The sequence below is a fragment of the Odocoileus virginianus genome, chromosome 20 (assembly GCF_023699985.2).
Source record: "Odocoileus virginianus isolate 20LAN1187 ecotype Illinois chromosome 20, Ovbor_1.2, whole genome shotgun sequence".
Lineage (NCBI taxonomy): Eukaryota > Metazoa > Chordata > Mammalia > Artiodactyla > Cervidae > Odocoileus > Odocoileus virginianus.
The window spans coordinates 15,874,512-15,890,914 of NC_069693.1; the positions used below are offsets into that span (position 1 = coordinate 15,874,512).

Genomic DNA, 16,403 nt, shown 5'->3' on the forward strand with positions numbered 1-16,403 from the left:
AGGAGGCTGATACATGCTCCTTCTCAGTGATGCTATCTCCTCTAACAAGAACAGGTATGCTTTGGCTGGGTGAGTCCCAGGTGGTCTGACTTTAGGCAAAAAGAAAAGTGTCTCCCAGTTAAGTTTGGCTTTCAGTAGTGCTGGCCTCTCTAATTTTAACAGAGGCACTATAGGCTAGCAGAACCCTGGTGTTCATGTCCTAAGCCTCCCCCAACAAGAGTAGTGGTGCTCAGCTCTGTCCTAAAGCTGAGTGCTTCAGACATGGAGCTGGGGCCTGGGGGCAAACACACTGACCCCCTGAGCTGTCATTACCTGAAGGAGCTGCATGTGCCATGAATAGATTTGGGTCTGGAGTGGTGTTAACTAAAGGTGAGCTGTGCCTGGTGCTGGGCATCCAGCTGATGGCTTGGGGCGAGAAGTAGCAGGTGGGCAAATGGGGAAAAACACCAGATGTACCAGCAAAGGCTGGCTGGGTGTTGACAGTGATGCCAAAGGTGGAACATAGGGATGTCATACATGCAAAAACTGAGTTAAGTCCCCATGGGGTACCTGGGCTGCAGTAGAGGTTAAGTTTTGAACTTGTACTGGGATTTCCATGTTTCCTAAAGGGGAAGTGATATCAAAACTGTTCAGGGGGGAGTCTGTCAGGAGGAGCCTGGGAAGGGGGCAATGTAGCCATACCAGTTTCATCAGAGTCCAAGGAGGGCTTGGATGCCCAGTTGGCTGACTCCTTGTCTGCTGGGAGAGCAACTGCAAAAGCAGTGATGGATAGGCTAGTAAAGTCAGGGCCAGTGGGGAGAGGGACTCCCTGCTGTAGCCTATCAGGGACTTCAGATGTGAACGAGGTGACTCCTGAGCTAAAGGAAAGGTTCAAAGTTGGGGGCAGGGGTCCTGGCGGAGATGCAGGTGGATTGGTAGAGGCTAGAATCTGTTCCACGCTGGGTTGGGCCTGGTCAAATGGGAGGGAGCTGGCACTGGCTCCTGGGGGCAGCCAGGAGATAAAAGCCTGGAAGAGGAGAGCAGTGCCCTTGTCGGTTACACCCAATCCCAGAGCAGGCTGGGAGGTAGGCTGAGTCTGCAGACTGGTTGAGTCCAGCTGAGTAAGTGATGAGGAAGCAATGAGTGGCTGGCCGGTGGAAGTGAGGGAGGAAAATGGTCAGTTGGTGACAGCTAGTCTGGAACAGGAGCTGGCAAGGGGGAGAGCAGAACCATGCTAAGAACATTACCCTTGGAAAGCTCTGTGTTTGTCCTCTGATCCTGGGAGTGCAGGACTCTGTTTGGAGCTGCCTGCTAGATACTTGCCCTACCAAGGCAAACCATGCATTGTTTGGCCTGATGCTGGAATGGGTGACTGAGTGGGGTCATGCTAGCAGAGGATGGGGAAAAGGTACCAGAGGGCAAGTGGCAGGACCCAGTGGCCCTTCCCTTGTCCCTTTGGGATTCCCACACCTGGTTGCAGTTGTCTGGCACCAGATGCCCCCTGTGCTAAGTGGGAATGGCTCAGGACTACTGATGCTTGATGCCAGTTGAACGGGGACCACCAGGGCATGGAGTCTTCAGCTTCCTCAGCACTTGACCTGGGACAGTAGTAGCTGCAGTAGTTACTGCCTCTGGGTCCATTGGCCTTTTCTCTGTGAGTCACAGAAGGTAGAGCCCGTGTAGAGCCAAGTGCTGGAGTAACCTGGATCTTGCCAAAGTGGGGCCTGGCTTACTCGAGGTCAGTGTAAGAGATACAGTGATGGCAAGACAGGGGTGGGCTCATTTCCTGCGGATGCTGCTGCACCCAGGTGGCCCAGGATGACTGCAGCAGGGCACATGCTAAGATGGGGAAGGAGTGTCCAAGCAGCATGGGGTGCAGTTAACCCCCATCTCTTCCTTTCACGTGGCCACCACTGACCCCACAGTTTGCCTCCACACCCTCCCAGTCTCATGCTAGGAGCTCAGGGCTACCAGATACCACCCTTTCCTGGGACCTCACTAGGCGTGTCACCTCCTGGTCACAAGTCCCCAGCACCCCCAGCTGGGGAGTTTTCTGAGCTGGGGCTACAGCACCCAGACCTGACCTGACCAGATGCTACACCCCACAACATCTTTTCCAGGTAGTCAGGTTTTCTTTGATTCTTTTTGTATAGTTTCCAAATTAAAACAGCATTTAACCTTTAGAACCTTCCTCCGGTCACAGGCATGGTAGCAGAGAAGCCAGGATTTGAACTCTGTCTGATTCCAGAGAGACTGTGGTGCCTCCTCTTCGTGTGGGCATTGTGGGTGACCACTTTTATAGTCCTTAGGGGACTCAGCACCATGGCACACCTCTGATGAGCACACGCAATCCATAGTAGGAGGTCTGAATTGGCTCAACTCATAAGACACCCACTGGCCACCTCTTCTCTGCTTTCCTCAGATGTAGGACAGAGATCAATTGTCAGCATAACCCCATCAGGCCTTGTCTTCTGTTTGAGTCCTTTGGCCAGCCACTCTCTGTGAGTGATCCTCTCTCACATGCAAGGACAAGATGCACAGCAGTTTAAAAGTTTCATGTTTCAAGGCACAATCTCTTGAAATTTGTGATAACTCCACAGCCCTGCTTTGCTTTGGGACAAAGGAAATCCTTCCAATTGCTACCTTCCTGACAGATTTTATTTTTTTGGCAAGGGATGTTAAACTTTGTCAGTCACTTTACACATATTTGAGATATTCACATAGCTTTTCTCCTTTATTCTCTTAACATGGTAAATTACACTGATTTTAAATATTAAACTAACTTTGCATTCCTGCTACAAATTTCATTTGGCCATGGTAGAGCATCTTTTCATTTTTGGTTACATTTGATTTCCAAAAATGTTAAAGATTTTTTATATCTATGTTCATAATGTACATTAATCTGTATGTTTTGTTATTATGTTGTAGTATTAGTCTAATGCTAACCTCATAGAATGAGTCAGGAAAAGCTGCCCCTTTCCCTATTTTCTGAGAGTTTATGTAACACTGGTAAAATATCTTCCTTATATATTTGATGAAATTCACCAGGAAAATTATTTGGACCTATAAGTTTCTTCCTGGAAGAATAATCACTTGTTATCCTTTTACTCCTCTAGATCTGTAGCTATGCCCCACCTTTCTTTCTTGATGTTGGTAATTCGAATTTTCTTTTTATTTCTTGATCAATTTTAGTAAATATTTATCAATTTTATCAATCTTCAAAAAATCCAGCTTTTGCTTGTTAATTTTCTCTACTGTAGATTTTCTTTTCCTGCTTTTATATTTGTTATTTCTTTATTTTTACTTTGGATTTAACTTGATTTTCTGTTTTTAAAATGGAAAACTAAATAATTGTTTTTAGATCTTATTTTTTAATATAAACACTTAAAGCTTCAACATTCCTGGGACTTCCCTGGTGGTCCAATGGTTAAGACTGCATTTCTAATGCAGGGAGTGCAGGTTCCCTGTTTTGGGGAACTGAGATTCCACAGACTGCTTGGGTGGCAAAAAAAAAAAAGCTGCAACATTCCCTTAAGCACTGCTTTAGCCACACTCCACAAATTTTGATATGCTGTTTCTAATTATCATTCATTTCTAATTTCCTAATTTTCCTTGTTATTTCTTTGATCCATTGGTTATGTAAAAGCATGTTTTGCTTGATTTATAAAGGACTTTCTAGACATGTTAGCTTTTGGTTTCTACTTTCATTCCATTTTATGTATTCAGTCTTTTGAAATTTGCTGACTTATTTTTTCACCTCATATGTGTCTATCTTTGTGAACATTCTATCTTTACTTGAAAAAGAATGTATGTTCAGGTAATGTTGATGAATTATTTATACAAGCCACTAAGTCAAGATAAAATTTTTGTACTTTTTTTGTCCACTTGTAACTGTTCATGACAAAGAAATGTTAGCATCTCCAATTATGGTTGTAATTTGTCTATCATCCTTTGGTTTGGTCAGTTCTTGCCTTATTATATTTTGAAGTTCTGCTATTAAGTTTATAAATATTTAAGATATTTATATCTTCCTTATGAAGATATAAACTGCTATAAAAATACATTTTAATATGCATCAGAATTCATGGACAGAAACTTTCACAGCAGCATCATTATGATTACTGGTAACTGAAAGCAATACAAAGGTGCGTCAGCAATAGAGTGGATAGATAAATTGCTTGCTCAACAGCAGTGAAAATGGATGATACACAGATACATGGAATAACATGGACAAAGCTTACAAGCATTTATTTTGAAGAAGATATAAGGCCAAACAGAGCACATAATGCATGATTCCAGTCATACAACGATCAATAACAGCTACAACCAAATTCTATTTTGGGGACTCATAAACCATAGGAAAAACTATTCAAAAGTCAAATAATACTGACTTTTAAGATTAGGATATTAGATTCCTCTTGGTGTTGGGGGAGGATCCCATGGTGACTTGGATGGACCACTCAGGACAATGTGCATGCTCAGTTGATTCAGTTATGTCCAACCCTTTGTGACCCTGTGGACCGCAGCCCGCCAGGCTCCTTTGTTCATGGGATTCTCCAGGCAAGAATATTTGAGTGGGTTTCCATGCCCTCCTCCAGGGGATCTTCCTGACCTGCGGATCGAACCCATGACTCCTGCTTCTCCTGCATTGCAGGCAGATTCTTTACCCACTGAATAACCTGGGAAGCCCACTCAGGACAGTGGGTACTGCTGATATTCTTTTGTATTGCCTTTAGTGCTAGTTAGTTACATAGGTATCAGCTTCAGAAAGATTCATTAAAATCTAAATATTTTAAAATTTCCTATGTGCATGTCACATTTCCCTAGGTTATGGGTGAAACTGTGTTTCCCCAAAATTCATATGGTGAAGCTGTAACCCCTAGTGTCTCAGAATGTGACTGTGTTTGGAGACACGGCTTTTAAAGAGATAATTAAGGTAAAAGGAGGTCACATGAGTGGGCCCTAATCCAATATGACTGGTGTCCTTATAAGAAGAGGCGATTGGGATACATACAACATGGACTGAAGGACAACCATGTGAGGACACAGCAAGCCAAGGAGAGAGGGCAATCTGCCAATACCTTAATATTGGACTTCCAGGCTCCAGAACTGTGAGACAATCAATTTGTGTTGGTTAAACCACCCACTTTGTGGTACTTTGTCATAGCAGCTCTAGCAAACTAATGCACAGACAGTAAGTCCCCTACAAGTTGCAAACTTTCAAAGATGTGAATGTGCATGCCAGCCCCTTAGGCCAACTGTTGTACTGAACCTACTGTACTTCTCAAGGTAACGTAAGATTAAAAATGTTTCCTTTATTTTTTGTGCTTGTTTATTTTTTATGTACATATTTGTGTGAAAAGTATTATAAATCTATTATAGTATAGTACTATGTAGCCAATTGTGTTTCTTAGGTACATAGGCTAACTTTGTTGGATTTATGAACAAATTGGACTTGTGAATGACCTCTTGGAACAGAACTCATTCATATGTAGTAGACTTTCTTTAAGGGAAAAATTGGTATGAATATAAATGTGGTTCTTATCTTAAGTGCAACCACTCTATGAAAACAAATAAAAGATGTAAATTTTAATGCAGCTTAAAAAATACCTGACAATGCAATGAAAGCAATAAGAAAAAGAACTGTGTAAATGAAACACTGATTTTTCAAAAAAGGATTGGTTATTAAGCTTAAGTCCCAGTTCTCTTTAAATGGAGAGGAGTGAGATGTTAACAGAAGTCACTATTAATTTTTCACAGACTCAGTAAGTAAGCACCCCAGGGAATATTGGTGAAGTAAAAAGATAAATCCATAATATGAAGTGAAATAAAACTTTCCCCAAAATGATTAATCTGGTTTCAAAACCAGGGATAATCAGAATTACTTGGAAGCAAACTATTATGATTAAGACCACTGAAAGTCAGACAAACCATAATTTGAGTCATCCAGTTGCCCAGACATTTTCCAAAACTGTTCATGGAAGTAGAGCCCAGAAAGAATAGGGTGGAGGCAACAGGGATGAGAGCCTGGAGCTGCTCAGGCAATTGTGTGTGGGCCTCCCATAAAATGGGATATGTGTAGAGAGGCAGCCAAAGAAATCTGTATGGGCTCTCTTGGCGTTTTGGCAGAAGACTACACTGGGTGGCTTCTGGACAAGGTTGTATAAGGCCCGGTGAGAACAGTTGCTGGGGGCTGAGTGCTGAATGGAGGTTGCAGAGGTCCACAGTATGCAATTCATTTGAATCCTGACCAGATGAATTCATTTGAAATCCTGACCAGAGAGGAGGGAGAGACCTCCTCTCTGAACACCCTGAGCATCACGTGGAGACCCCAGAGAGACCACCCCTTGGAAGTAACACTGTGCCTTAGCATGCATGCCCTTTCTCCAGAGGGCCAGCAGCTGACAGTTGCTGGTAGAAGGGTTCTGAGTGACTAGCCGCAGGCACATCGGACCCACAGAAGACTTTAAGGTTCTTTTCAACTTTCCCTATCAGCTCTTGTGGATAAACTGCTAGGAGGGGTACCGACAGGCCCCTGAGAGGGCGCTGAGCCTTCTCAAGGGTGCCCTCCTAGGATAGGGTGCCATCCTAAGTCCCTGGCTCCTCTGGGCACCAGGCCTAACTCGCCCAGTGCTGGTCTCAACAGCTGAGCTCCCAGCACTCTCTCAAGAGCTGCGTCCTGAGACTAAATCTTTACTTTTGGCTCCAGAGTTTGAGTCTCTACATCTGTCTTCACAGGCCAAATGTTCCAGGCGGCCTACTAGACCGAATTCCGGCCTTGAACAGCGGCCGCCAGGAGGCGACCGAGGAGCGGCCAGCCAGCTAGCGACAGCCATCCCGACTCGTGACTTTTCCAACAGATTCTACCAGTGAATTTCGCTCTAAGACTCGAGAGAAAAGCAGAAAAGTATTAGGAAGTGACTTCCGGCGCCCAGGCCCCAGCAGGGTCAGGTCAGCGCCGCGGAAGGCCTTCCCTGGGGACCCACAACAGCCTGGCCAGTTCCTGCCAGTAGAGGGCGCCCCCGAGCGCGGATCGAGCGGCCCCTTCGCCCTCACACCTGTCCGCACAATCTAGGGAAACCTGGCCAGGACCGCAGGGCGCAGCCGCGGCGAGGTGATGCGACGTCACTGCCAGGCTCCTGGAAGTGAAGATGGGGACCACAACGGAACACGAAACCAGTAGGCCAGACCCGGACGCATCTGAGCGCTAAGACCTGAAAGGCGTCCCAACCAGCCTCTCTCACTCTCTCAAACCGTGTTCCCCACCCCTTGGAGGTCGGAGAGCACCTGCCATTCACAGGACCTCCTGTTTCATGGCTTTGGCAGAGCGGTCCAGCGGATTTAAGCCACCGTCGCAAAAGCCCCCCCAACTAGGGCTGACCCCACCTCTTCTGGGCAGCCATGGTGCATACTGACAATGACACGAGGCAGCTTTTAAAAGGAGGAGGCGGCTTGTGGCGCACAAGGTGTCCGTAAGGAGATTTTGAGTTAAATAAAGAGGTAGCTTTAGGTTGACCAAGATAAATGGAGAAACGCGAACTGCAAATCAGCATTCAAAGTATAACTTTATTTTTACAAAGAAAAACAATGTGTATAGGAATATATCTGAACACACACATAGAGCAAGACTTACATGTGAAGACTCAGTTCTAAAAGGATAATAGAAGCTTGCAAACATTGCTCCAGAAGCTAAAATTATCAGACTTTTCACTTTGTATTTTAGAAACGTGTATAGGGTTGACATTTTATATGTTAAAGTGTTAGGAAAAATAACATTTACAAACGCATTTTGCAACCTCAGTTCAAAATTCCTGTGCCTTTAGAAGTGATTCCTGTTAGTAGCAAAAAACAAACAAAAACCGCATGATTCACATTCATAGAAATCACAGCAGATGGAGACAATGTTCTTAAACTTTCATGAAATGACCTAGAGCCCCTTTAAGGCAGATTTTTGGACTTTCACCCTAGAATGTCTGATTCAGTAGGTCTAGGTTCAAACAACTGAGAGTCCTTAAGTATTCTCATGTGGGACTTCCCTGGCAGCTCAGTGGTAAAGAATCTGCTGCCAGTGTAGGAGACAGGTTTGATCCCTAGTCTGGGAAGATCCCACAAGCCTCAAAGCAAGTAAGCTCCTTTGCCACAACTATTGAGCTTGTGCTCTAGAGCCCAGGGAACCACAACTACTGAAGCCCGAGTGTCCTAGTGCCTGTTTGAAGCAACAAAAGAAGCCACCTCAATGAGTAGCCTGTGCTCTTCAATAAGGAGTAGCCCCTGCTCTCCACAACTAGAGGAAAAACTCAAGAAGCAGTAAAGATCCAGCACAGCCAAAAATTATTAAATAAATAAAATAAAATAATAATTTTTAAAAATCCTTAAAAAAAAAGTGTTCTCATGCGATGCTCTTGCTGCTGGTTCACAGATCAAACTCAGAGAAGTGTCCTAGGAAAGACAATGCTATCTCATGCCCCAGACAACAGGGCTGGAGGTTTGCAGACTCCGCAGGGTAGATGCCAGAGTTCTCACTAACATCCCTGGAGGTCTCGGCAGTAAGCAAAACAGAGAAATGTCCCCCTGGAGGTGCTAGTCCCTCCACCACTAAGGAATCCAGTGAGGAAGCCCCAGGATGCAGGTGACCACAAACCCCCACCAGTCTCCACCCACTGAAGCCCCTAAATCACTTGTTTCTTCTGCCTGGAACTGCCTGAAACAATAAACCCAACAGGACTCATTCCTCACCTCCTTCAAGTGTTTACTCAGTTATCTTCTTACTAAGGAGATCTCCCTTACTGCACACATGTATATAAAAACAAAACCCTGAGTTGTTAAAAACCAAACAAATCCTGTTAGTGTCAAAAGGTCCTATTCCTAAAAACCAGCAGGTGGAGCAGGTGGGAGAGGGATGCAGCTAGTCTGGTGTCTTCAGTCCTGCGCCTCTTTGTGGTAACATTACAGACTACCGCCCTACTTCTCAGCACATAAACACTCCTCTCCATTCTGCCTACTACATTCTACTTATTTAATTTAGTATTTCTTCTCTGTCTTTTAAAACAATTATGTATTTGTTTAGCTGTATCTGGTCTTAGTTGCTGCATGTGCAATCTTCTTAGCAGAGCTCAGGTTTCTCTAGTTGTGGCACGTGGGTTGCAGAGTGTATGGGCCTGAGGCATGTGGGATCTTAGTTCCCCAACCAGGAATCAAACCCATGTCCACCGCATTGAAAAGTGGATTCTTAACTACTGGATCCCCAGGGAAGTCCTCAGGTACTTCTTCCCTGTTGTCTGTTTTCCTTGAATATAATATAAGCTCCGTTGAAGGCAAGAGTTTTTGTCTCAATTGTTTCATGATGTCTCCCATGCACCTACAATAATGCTCAGAGAACATTTGTTAGATCAGTGAAAAAACATAACACTACAGATCTCTGTCCACTTTCACTATTCTGGTAACTCTACATGTTCTCTTTACAATATTTTCAAGAATGAAAAAGAATCACTTTTGGAAATATCATTCTCAGTGTGGCTACTTCTTTGAAGGGCCTCCAAACATCCTTCTTGCATCTTACGTGATCTGGCTTTTCCCCTTTAGTTCTTGACAGAACATACTGAAATGCACAAAACTGATTAACACTTTAGGCTACATGCATTTGAAGAGCAACAAGTTACGTTTATTAGCTCCCAGCTACGTGTGGAAGCACTCTGAGTCTCAGTGACACCATGGAATGATCACTTGGATTTGCAGTCTTTGGAGCATCGGAAAAAACGCTTAGCCGTTAAGAGCATGCTGACCTCGATGAACTGTGAAATAATCTTTATTAACACTTTGGTGATCGACTGCAGACTACACTGCTCACAAATCCATGTGCCTTTCTTTTGAGAGAAAGCAAAGCTCCTTTTCTGCGGCTAGGAATGGATGGGATACTCGCTCTCCGCCGCGTAAGGAGAGATGACTATATTACCCAGAGTGCTGTGCGCTGAACACCGGCAGTGCTGACCCAATGAAGGCACGGGAGAGGGGTGAGCCATATTTGGCAAAAGATAGGGGCGGAACTTCCGGCCTCTCTTTGTGGCCGTCATTTTGGCTGCCTTGGGGCAGATTCACCAGCGCCATAGCTCTTGATCGCTGAGTCGGGTCTGAGTCAATCAGAGACTGAAAGGTCGAGAGAAACTGTTGTCCTCACTGCACAGAGGTGAATCTGAGGCTTGGAGTGGGGGCCGCCTGGGAGGACCCACGTTAGGGTTGGGTTGGAAGGGGTGATGTTGGAGTTCCCACACTGGTCACATGTCATTCCCGTCCCTGTTCACCCACAGGCTCAGATCACAGAGGCCTCACTGATGGACCTGGCATGAGTTGGTACTGAGATCTTCAGGCCCTCACTTGAACCACTCCCACATTTGAATCCTAAAACACCACATATGGGGAGCATGGGCGAATTACCACAGCCTAGGTCAGAGGGTCCAGCACCTGCAAGGGTGTGAGAAGGGAGGGCCCATTTCCGAAAGTCAGTGTGATGAGATGTGGGAGTGTTACAAGCAGAGAGATCGTGTGTGCAAAGACCTGGAGGAGCTTCTGGTCCAGGACTGTTGGGGAAACCTGGGCTTCATGTCCTGTCAGTACATGACAGGACACACACTCCCCACACAGAGTGTGACTGGGGAGTGGAGCTTGGAATGGCAGTTGGAGGAGGTGTACCTAGGTTCTTATGGTGCTTGGAAGCATGGAGGGTTGTGAACAGAGGAGGAACACAGTCTGAGTTAGAGTTTTTAAAGTTTTCCCCCAACTAGAAAAGGGGTGATGAGGACAGTGAGTCACCTGAAGGTTGAGCCCTTCTCCAAAGTCACACAGCTGGTAAGAGGTATTACTGAAGACTAGGATACAGAAGTTAACAATAAGGCTTCCCTGGTGGCTCAGTGGTAAAGAATCCACCTGCCAATGCAGGAGACCACAGGTTCAATCCCTGATCCAGGAAGTTACCACATGCCTCAGAGCAACTAAGCCCATTTGCTGCAACTTTTTGAGCCTGTGTTTTGGAGCCCCTGTTCTGCAACAAGAGAAGCCACCACAGTGAGAAGCCCTTGCTCTACAATGAAGAGTAGCCCCTGCTCTCTGCAACTAGAGAAAAACCCACACAGCAGGAAGACCCAGCACAACCAAAAATAAAGAAAATTTTTAAAAAGAGAAGTTAACAGTAAGCCCAAGGTCACTCGGCCCCAGCACTAGGCAAGGGTACAAAGGAGGTTTGAGCCCATGGTGACCTTCCATAGTGACTTGCTTCTCACAGCCTCTCTCTTCCCACAGGTTCCATGGCCACAGAAAGGCTTAAGGACCCTAGCGAGGTGAGTGGTATCTCACCAGTCCCAACTTCCTCACACAAAACACACAGGTTCTCTGAGATTGTGATGCTCTAGGATGCAGACTGTCACTCTCCTAGCCCTTTGGCCTGGGGACTCTTGAGAAACCCCAAGCCCTAGGTCAGTGTTTATGTGAAGTAGTTCCTATGTCTGGCAACCAAGGGAATGAGGTGGGGCAGGTTATTCCAGGCACAAGTAGTAGTATGTCCAAATGCTTGAAGGTAAGGTTGAGCTGAGAGTGTTCAGAGAACCGCATTTCCCTTTGCTCTGGTGATCAGGAAAGAAACAGCCAGACTTGAAATGGCAGCCTGAGAAGTTGAATGTTTTCCTGGAGAGGATAGGAGCAATGGCATAGGAATAAGGAGGTTATGTGACTCAGGTCTTAGAAGGCTCTGTTAGATTGCAGAGTGAAGAACAGATTTAGGGGAGTGAGGGAGGAGGCAGGAAGATCAGGGATGACGTTACTATAGTAGTCCAGATGAGTATTGGTGGTAACTGGACAGTCTGGTGGCCATGAAAGTAGGAGAAGTGGTTGGGTTCCAGATCTGTTTTTTTATATATGAGTGAGTGAGTGATAAGGATATATTAGTCACTCATTTGTGTTCGACTCTTCGACCCTATGGACCATATCCCCACCCCACCCCACCCCACCCCACCCCTCAGGCTCCTCTGTCCATAGAATTTTTCAGGCAAAAATACTGAAGTGAGTAGCCATTCCCTTCTCCAGGGCATCTTCCTGACCCAGAGATTGAAGCCAGGTCTCCTGCATTGCAGGCAGATTCTTTACTCTCTGAGCCACCAGGGAAGCCCCTTTAATGTATGACTGACTGGATGTTCTAATGTTGAGGATGAGAGAGAAAAAGGTAGGAGTTGGGGATTACCCTGAGGTTTTGGAAGGAAGAAAAGAAAGCTGGCAGTAATTTTTAATGGGATTATCAGGAGTTTTTTGTTTTATTTTTTGGTGGGAGGCAAGCCATGTTAAGAATCTGAGATGTTTCAGAAAATACTGCTTGAAGGCATTAAATTGGCAGTTGGACATAAATATCTGAAACTCTGGGGAATGATTCAAGGTGGAGACATCAAAATGGTGGTGGTTACTCTGTGTATCCAAGATTAGGTGGAGTTGTGGGTCACATTTGGGAGGGGCTTATGGTGGTAATGCTATTAGCAGGCCAGGAAAGGGAAGGTGGTGCCCCAGGACTGGGTGTCTTCTTTGAGTACCTGGTTAGGGGTAGCATGCAATCACCAAGCATTGTTGAGGTAGAGAACTGGCCATGAAAGGGGGTTTGGGAAGAGGATGGTCTGGCAGGTGGTCAAGGCTTCTGAGGGAAGAGTAGATGTTGAAACAATGCAGAATCCTAGACATAACCGAGGAAACATGACACTAAGGCTGAGGCTGATTCCTATGCTCAGGTCTATGACTTACTAAGATTTTGGGTGATGCTGGAGTGTTTCAATCAGGCTGGTGGATTCAGTCAGGGGAAAATGTGGTTGTTTCATTGAGTCACTAAGCTGTAGGAGGAGAGCCATGAGGTTGGGCTTTGAATGAGCGTTAGGTTGAGAGAGGAGGGTTGTGACTAACAAGGGGACAGTAAGTGCCACACGGAAGTGGAAGAGGACCAGTGGGATCTGAATGCACGTGGTTCTGAATGGCTGAGGGTGACACAAGCAATAAGCCAGGGAGTGAGGATGGGATAGCAGGATTCAAGGCTGCCCCTGGCAGTGGGAGCCAATGAGGTGCTGAATCCTGTTTGCATTTGCATAATCTTGACATCATGAGGTAAGTAACACATGGGGAAGGCAGGGAGAGGTTTGCAGCATGGGACAGAGAGGAGGTGGTGGTGGCTATAGGGTCTGGAGATAGAAGAGAGGTACAGTCTAAAGTATGATATGCACATGAAGAAGAAGTATGAAGTGATGTCACCAGAGTCCTGGTTTTAGGGACTGAAGGATGAAGGGCGGGCCCAAGTTTGGTTGTGCTTGGGAGGTACCATCTGGGAGACTTCCCGGGAATTGCCTGGCAGGACAGGTGGAGCCCTACATGGCAGGCCTGGATCTTAATGGCATCCTTGTGCCCACCTGCCTAATGTTGCTGAGGACTAGACACAGTAACTAATGGGACCACTAGGAGGGAACAGACACAAATGGCACCAGAGTCCAATACCTCATCTTAGTTGTGGGGCTGGGGAGAAGTATGAGCATGGAATACATATGTGGGGATATGGATTGGGGATCCTTGACTGAGAGGCTGTTCATGATTTCCTCTCTCCTCATCATGGCAGGGCAGCATAACCTTTGAGGATGTGGCAGTGTACTTTTCCTGGGAGGAATGGGTTCTCCTTGATGAGGCCCAGAAACTCCTATACTGCAATGTGATGCTGGAGAACTTTGCACTTATGGCCTCTCTAGGTAAGACCCTCATACCTGCCCCAGTATATTTTCCTTTCCCCATGGACAGATCAGATCTTTGTCACATCAGGACCACAGGCACTGCTTCCTTCCCCAGTTCCCTGGGTAGGTGCTCTGGTTGCTAGGACTGAGCTGTCTTCAGTGTCCTGTCTTTTTCTCACTCAGTCTCAGTACCTGCTGCCCCAAAGCCCTTCAGGGAGGGAGTCAGAAGTCTCGCAGTTAGCCTTTGGATTCCACCTTTCTCAGGCCAGGTGTCACCTCTGCCCTAGGTTCTACTCCCTTCCTCTAGCTTATGTATCCTCGTTTCTTCCTATGCTAGGAATTGTAGTCACTGATATGGTCACTACTTATGTGGCCCATAGGCTATTCTTTCAAGATCCTCCTCTGAGGTTAATTTTGGTAATATTGAATTTTCTTTCCTATGTCTGTCACTCTGAGTTACTCTAGGTCAGTGTTGGCCACTCACCTGTCCAGTCTTTTCCTTAGAGCTTATATCATCCAGGCACTATACTTACATGGGGAGTCAGGGGAGACCTATGGATGCTTCTCAGCGTGGGCATTTTAATGACTCCAGCTCCACAAAATGGGCTCAGAGGGTCCCTGGCACTATTGAGTGGCAAGTGAAGGGGCGTGATCTCAGGACTGTGTGTTCAGTTCATACCATGATTATGTTCTGTTTCCTCTACATTTTGGTGCCAGTACCAGCAGCCACACTTTATTTCTGCCTTTCCTCCTCCATTCTTGACACTTTGCTCACTTGTCATTTCTACACTGGCTCTCTGTCAGGGTGAATCGTAACTCTCACAATGGATTCCACCCATTCTTCTCCACTGCTTTTTCTCACAGTGTTCTCCATCACTGCCCCACACATATTTTGTTGTGAGATGTGCACATATCTCTAAGTAGTCTTTGAACAAGAACTACTCTGATGCTATTGGATTTTCTTGGGCCCAGACACATCCTTCTGCATAGCTCTCCTGGCTCATCAGCAGAGAAGTGCTAGAAACCATTCAGAGTGAGTTGTAGACCTGCATCTCCTCTTTGTGTTGTACCCCACCCTTTACCCTGCACTTGGCTCTTCACTGTGTCCTTTATGTCCCCCATGCTGTGACCTTTAGAGGACCATTGCGACACAGCAGCTGCTTCCTCAACCTGACTCCAACTCCCTCCTGACAACAATCCTGTGGACTCACGTGCACTCATTCATTAGTGTATCGGATGCACTTTTGTGATGGAGGTTGCTCCTTCCTACCAGAGTCAGCTGTCCTTCAGCTGTATTTCTTTGTTTCCAGGTTATTGGCGTGGAGGGGAAGACGAGGAGGCACCTTCTGGGCAGAGTGTTTCTGTAGAAGGAATGTCACAGGTCAGGACTCCCAAAGCAGGTCCCTTTTCCCTACAAAGCCCACTCCTGTGAGATATGTATCTCTGTCTTAAAAGACATTTTGCACTTGGCTGAGGAAAGGAGCACACACCCCAGGCAAAAACCATATACTTATGGGGCATGTGGGAAACCATTCTTTTAGTATAAACCTTCACCAGAAGCAGCACAGTAGAGAAAAAATTTCAGAAGGGATGTGGCAGGACCTTGTTTGTGAAGAGCTACAAACTCCATATACCAAAGAATTCCTTTACCTGAAACAAAGTTGGAAAGTGCTTCCTGGTCAGTTCACGCTTCCTGCACTTAACAACAGAAGAAGCCATGCAGCAGCACCAAGTGTGGGGTGACCATTCATAGTAGGAAAATTCATTAGAAGTGTGACGGATGCAGGAAAGCCTTCAACCACAAATACAGAGACTCCACAAAAAGGAAAAAGTACTTAAACTTTCCACAAATGTGGTAAAATCTTCAGCTGCAAATACAGACCTGTTTTCACCGATGAGTTTACACTGAAGAAAGACCTTATTAATGCAGTGAATATGGGAAATTCTTTATCTAGCTTTCTTGAACACCAGAGATTTCATCCTGGAGAAAGATCTTCTGTATGCAATGGGTATGGGAGAGCCTCTAGGAAAGCTTCAACCTCATTAAAGATTGGATAGTTAACATTAGAGGAAGGCCTTATGGGTGCAAAGAATGTGGGGAATTCTTTAGCTGAAGCACACACATTATTTAGCACTGGAGACTGCACACTAGAAAAAGCCTCATGAAATAGAGAAGCTTTCAGTTCAAGGTCTGCTCTGATTTATCACTGAAAGCTTGTCTGAAGAGAAACCTTTAGGCCAAAGCCTATCCTCATTTAGCAACAGAAAATCCACAGTGGAGAAGGATGTTACAAGTGCCATGAATGTGGGAAAGTCTTCAGTCAAAGGTCTTCTCTGATTCAGCACCAAATATTCAATCATATAAGCCTCATGAGTACAGTGAATTAAGAAAGTCTTCATCCAAAGATCTAACCTCATTCAACACCAGGAAAGTCCACACTACAGAGAGACCTTATGAGTGAAGTGAACATAGGAAAGCCTTCAGGTGATAGTTTAACCTCATTGAACAGCAGGAAATTCACACGAAGATTCACCATAGACATACAATAACGGTGCAATCTACTTGCTCAATATAACACTAGAGGAGAGCCTTTGTGATGAAGACATCTGCCTAATATTGAACCTTTTATATACGAATGTCCACAGTGAGGAGATTCTCCATAAGTTATGAATTTGTGGCAAGCTTTC

At 45.6% G+C, this 16,403-nt stretch overlaps 1 protein-coding gene across 6 annotated transcripts in view; it reads left to right on the forward strand.

Annotated features, from left to right (window-relative positions):
* The first annotated feature begins 9,956 nt into the window (after positions 1 to 9,956).
* LOC110148568 (zinc finger protein 211-like) overlaps positions 9,957 to 16,403 on the forward strand; it is a 34,310-nt gene continuing 27,863 nt past the window's right edge. Inside the window, exons 1-5 of one of the 6 annotated variants that reach the window (XM_020910610.2) lie at positions 9,961 to 10,162; positions 10,284 to 10,326; positions 11,272 to 11,309; positions 13,607 to 13,733; positions 15,026 to 15,096. In XM_020910610.2, coding sequence (XP_020766269.2) covers positions 11,277 to 11,309; positions 13,607 to 13,733; positions 15,026 to 15,096 — 231 coding nt within the window. In that variant the 5' untranslated portion in view covers positions 9,961 to 10,162; positions 10,284 to 10,326; positions 11,272 to 11,276. Of the gene's footprint in view, positions 10,163 to 10,283; positions 10,327 to 11,271; positions 11,310 to 13,606; positions 13,734 to 15,025; positions 15,097 to 16,403 lie in introns of all 6 variants that reach the window. The other 5 variants (XM_070450979.1, XM_070450978.1, XM_020910609.2 and 2 more) reach the window with 5 other exon arrangements.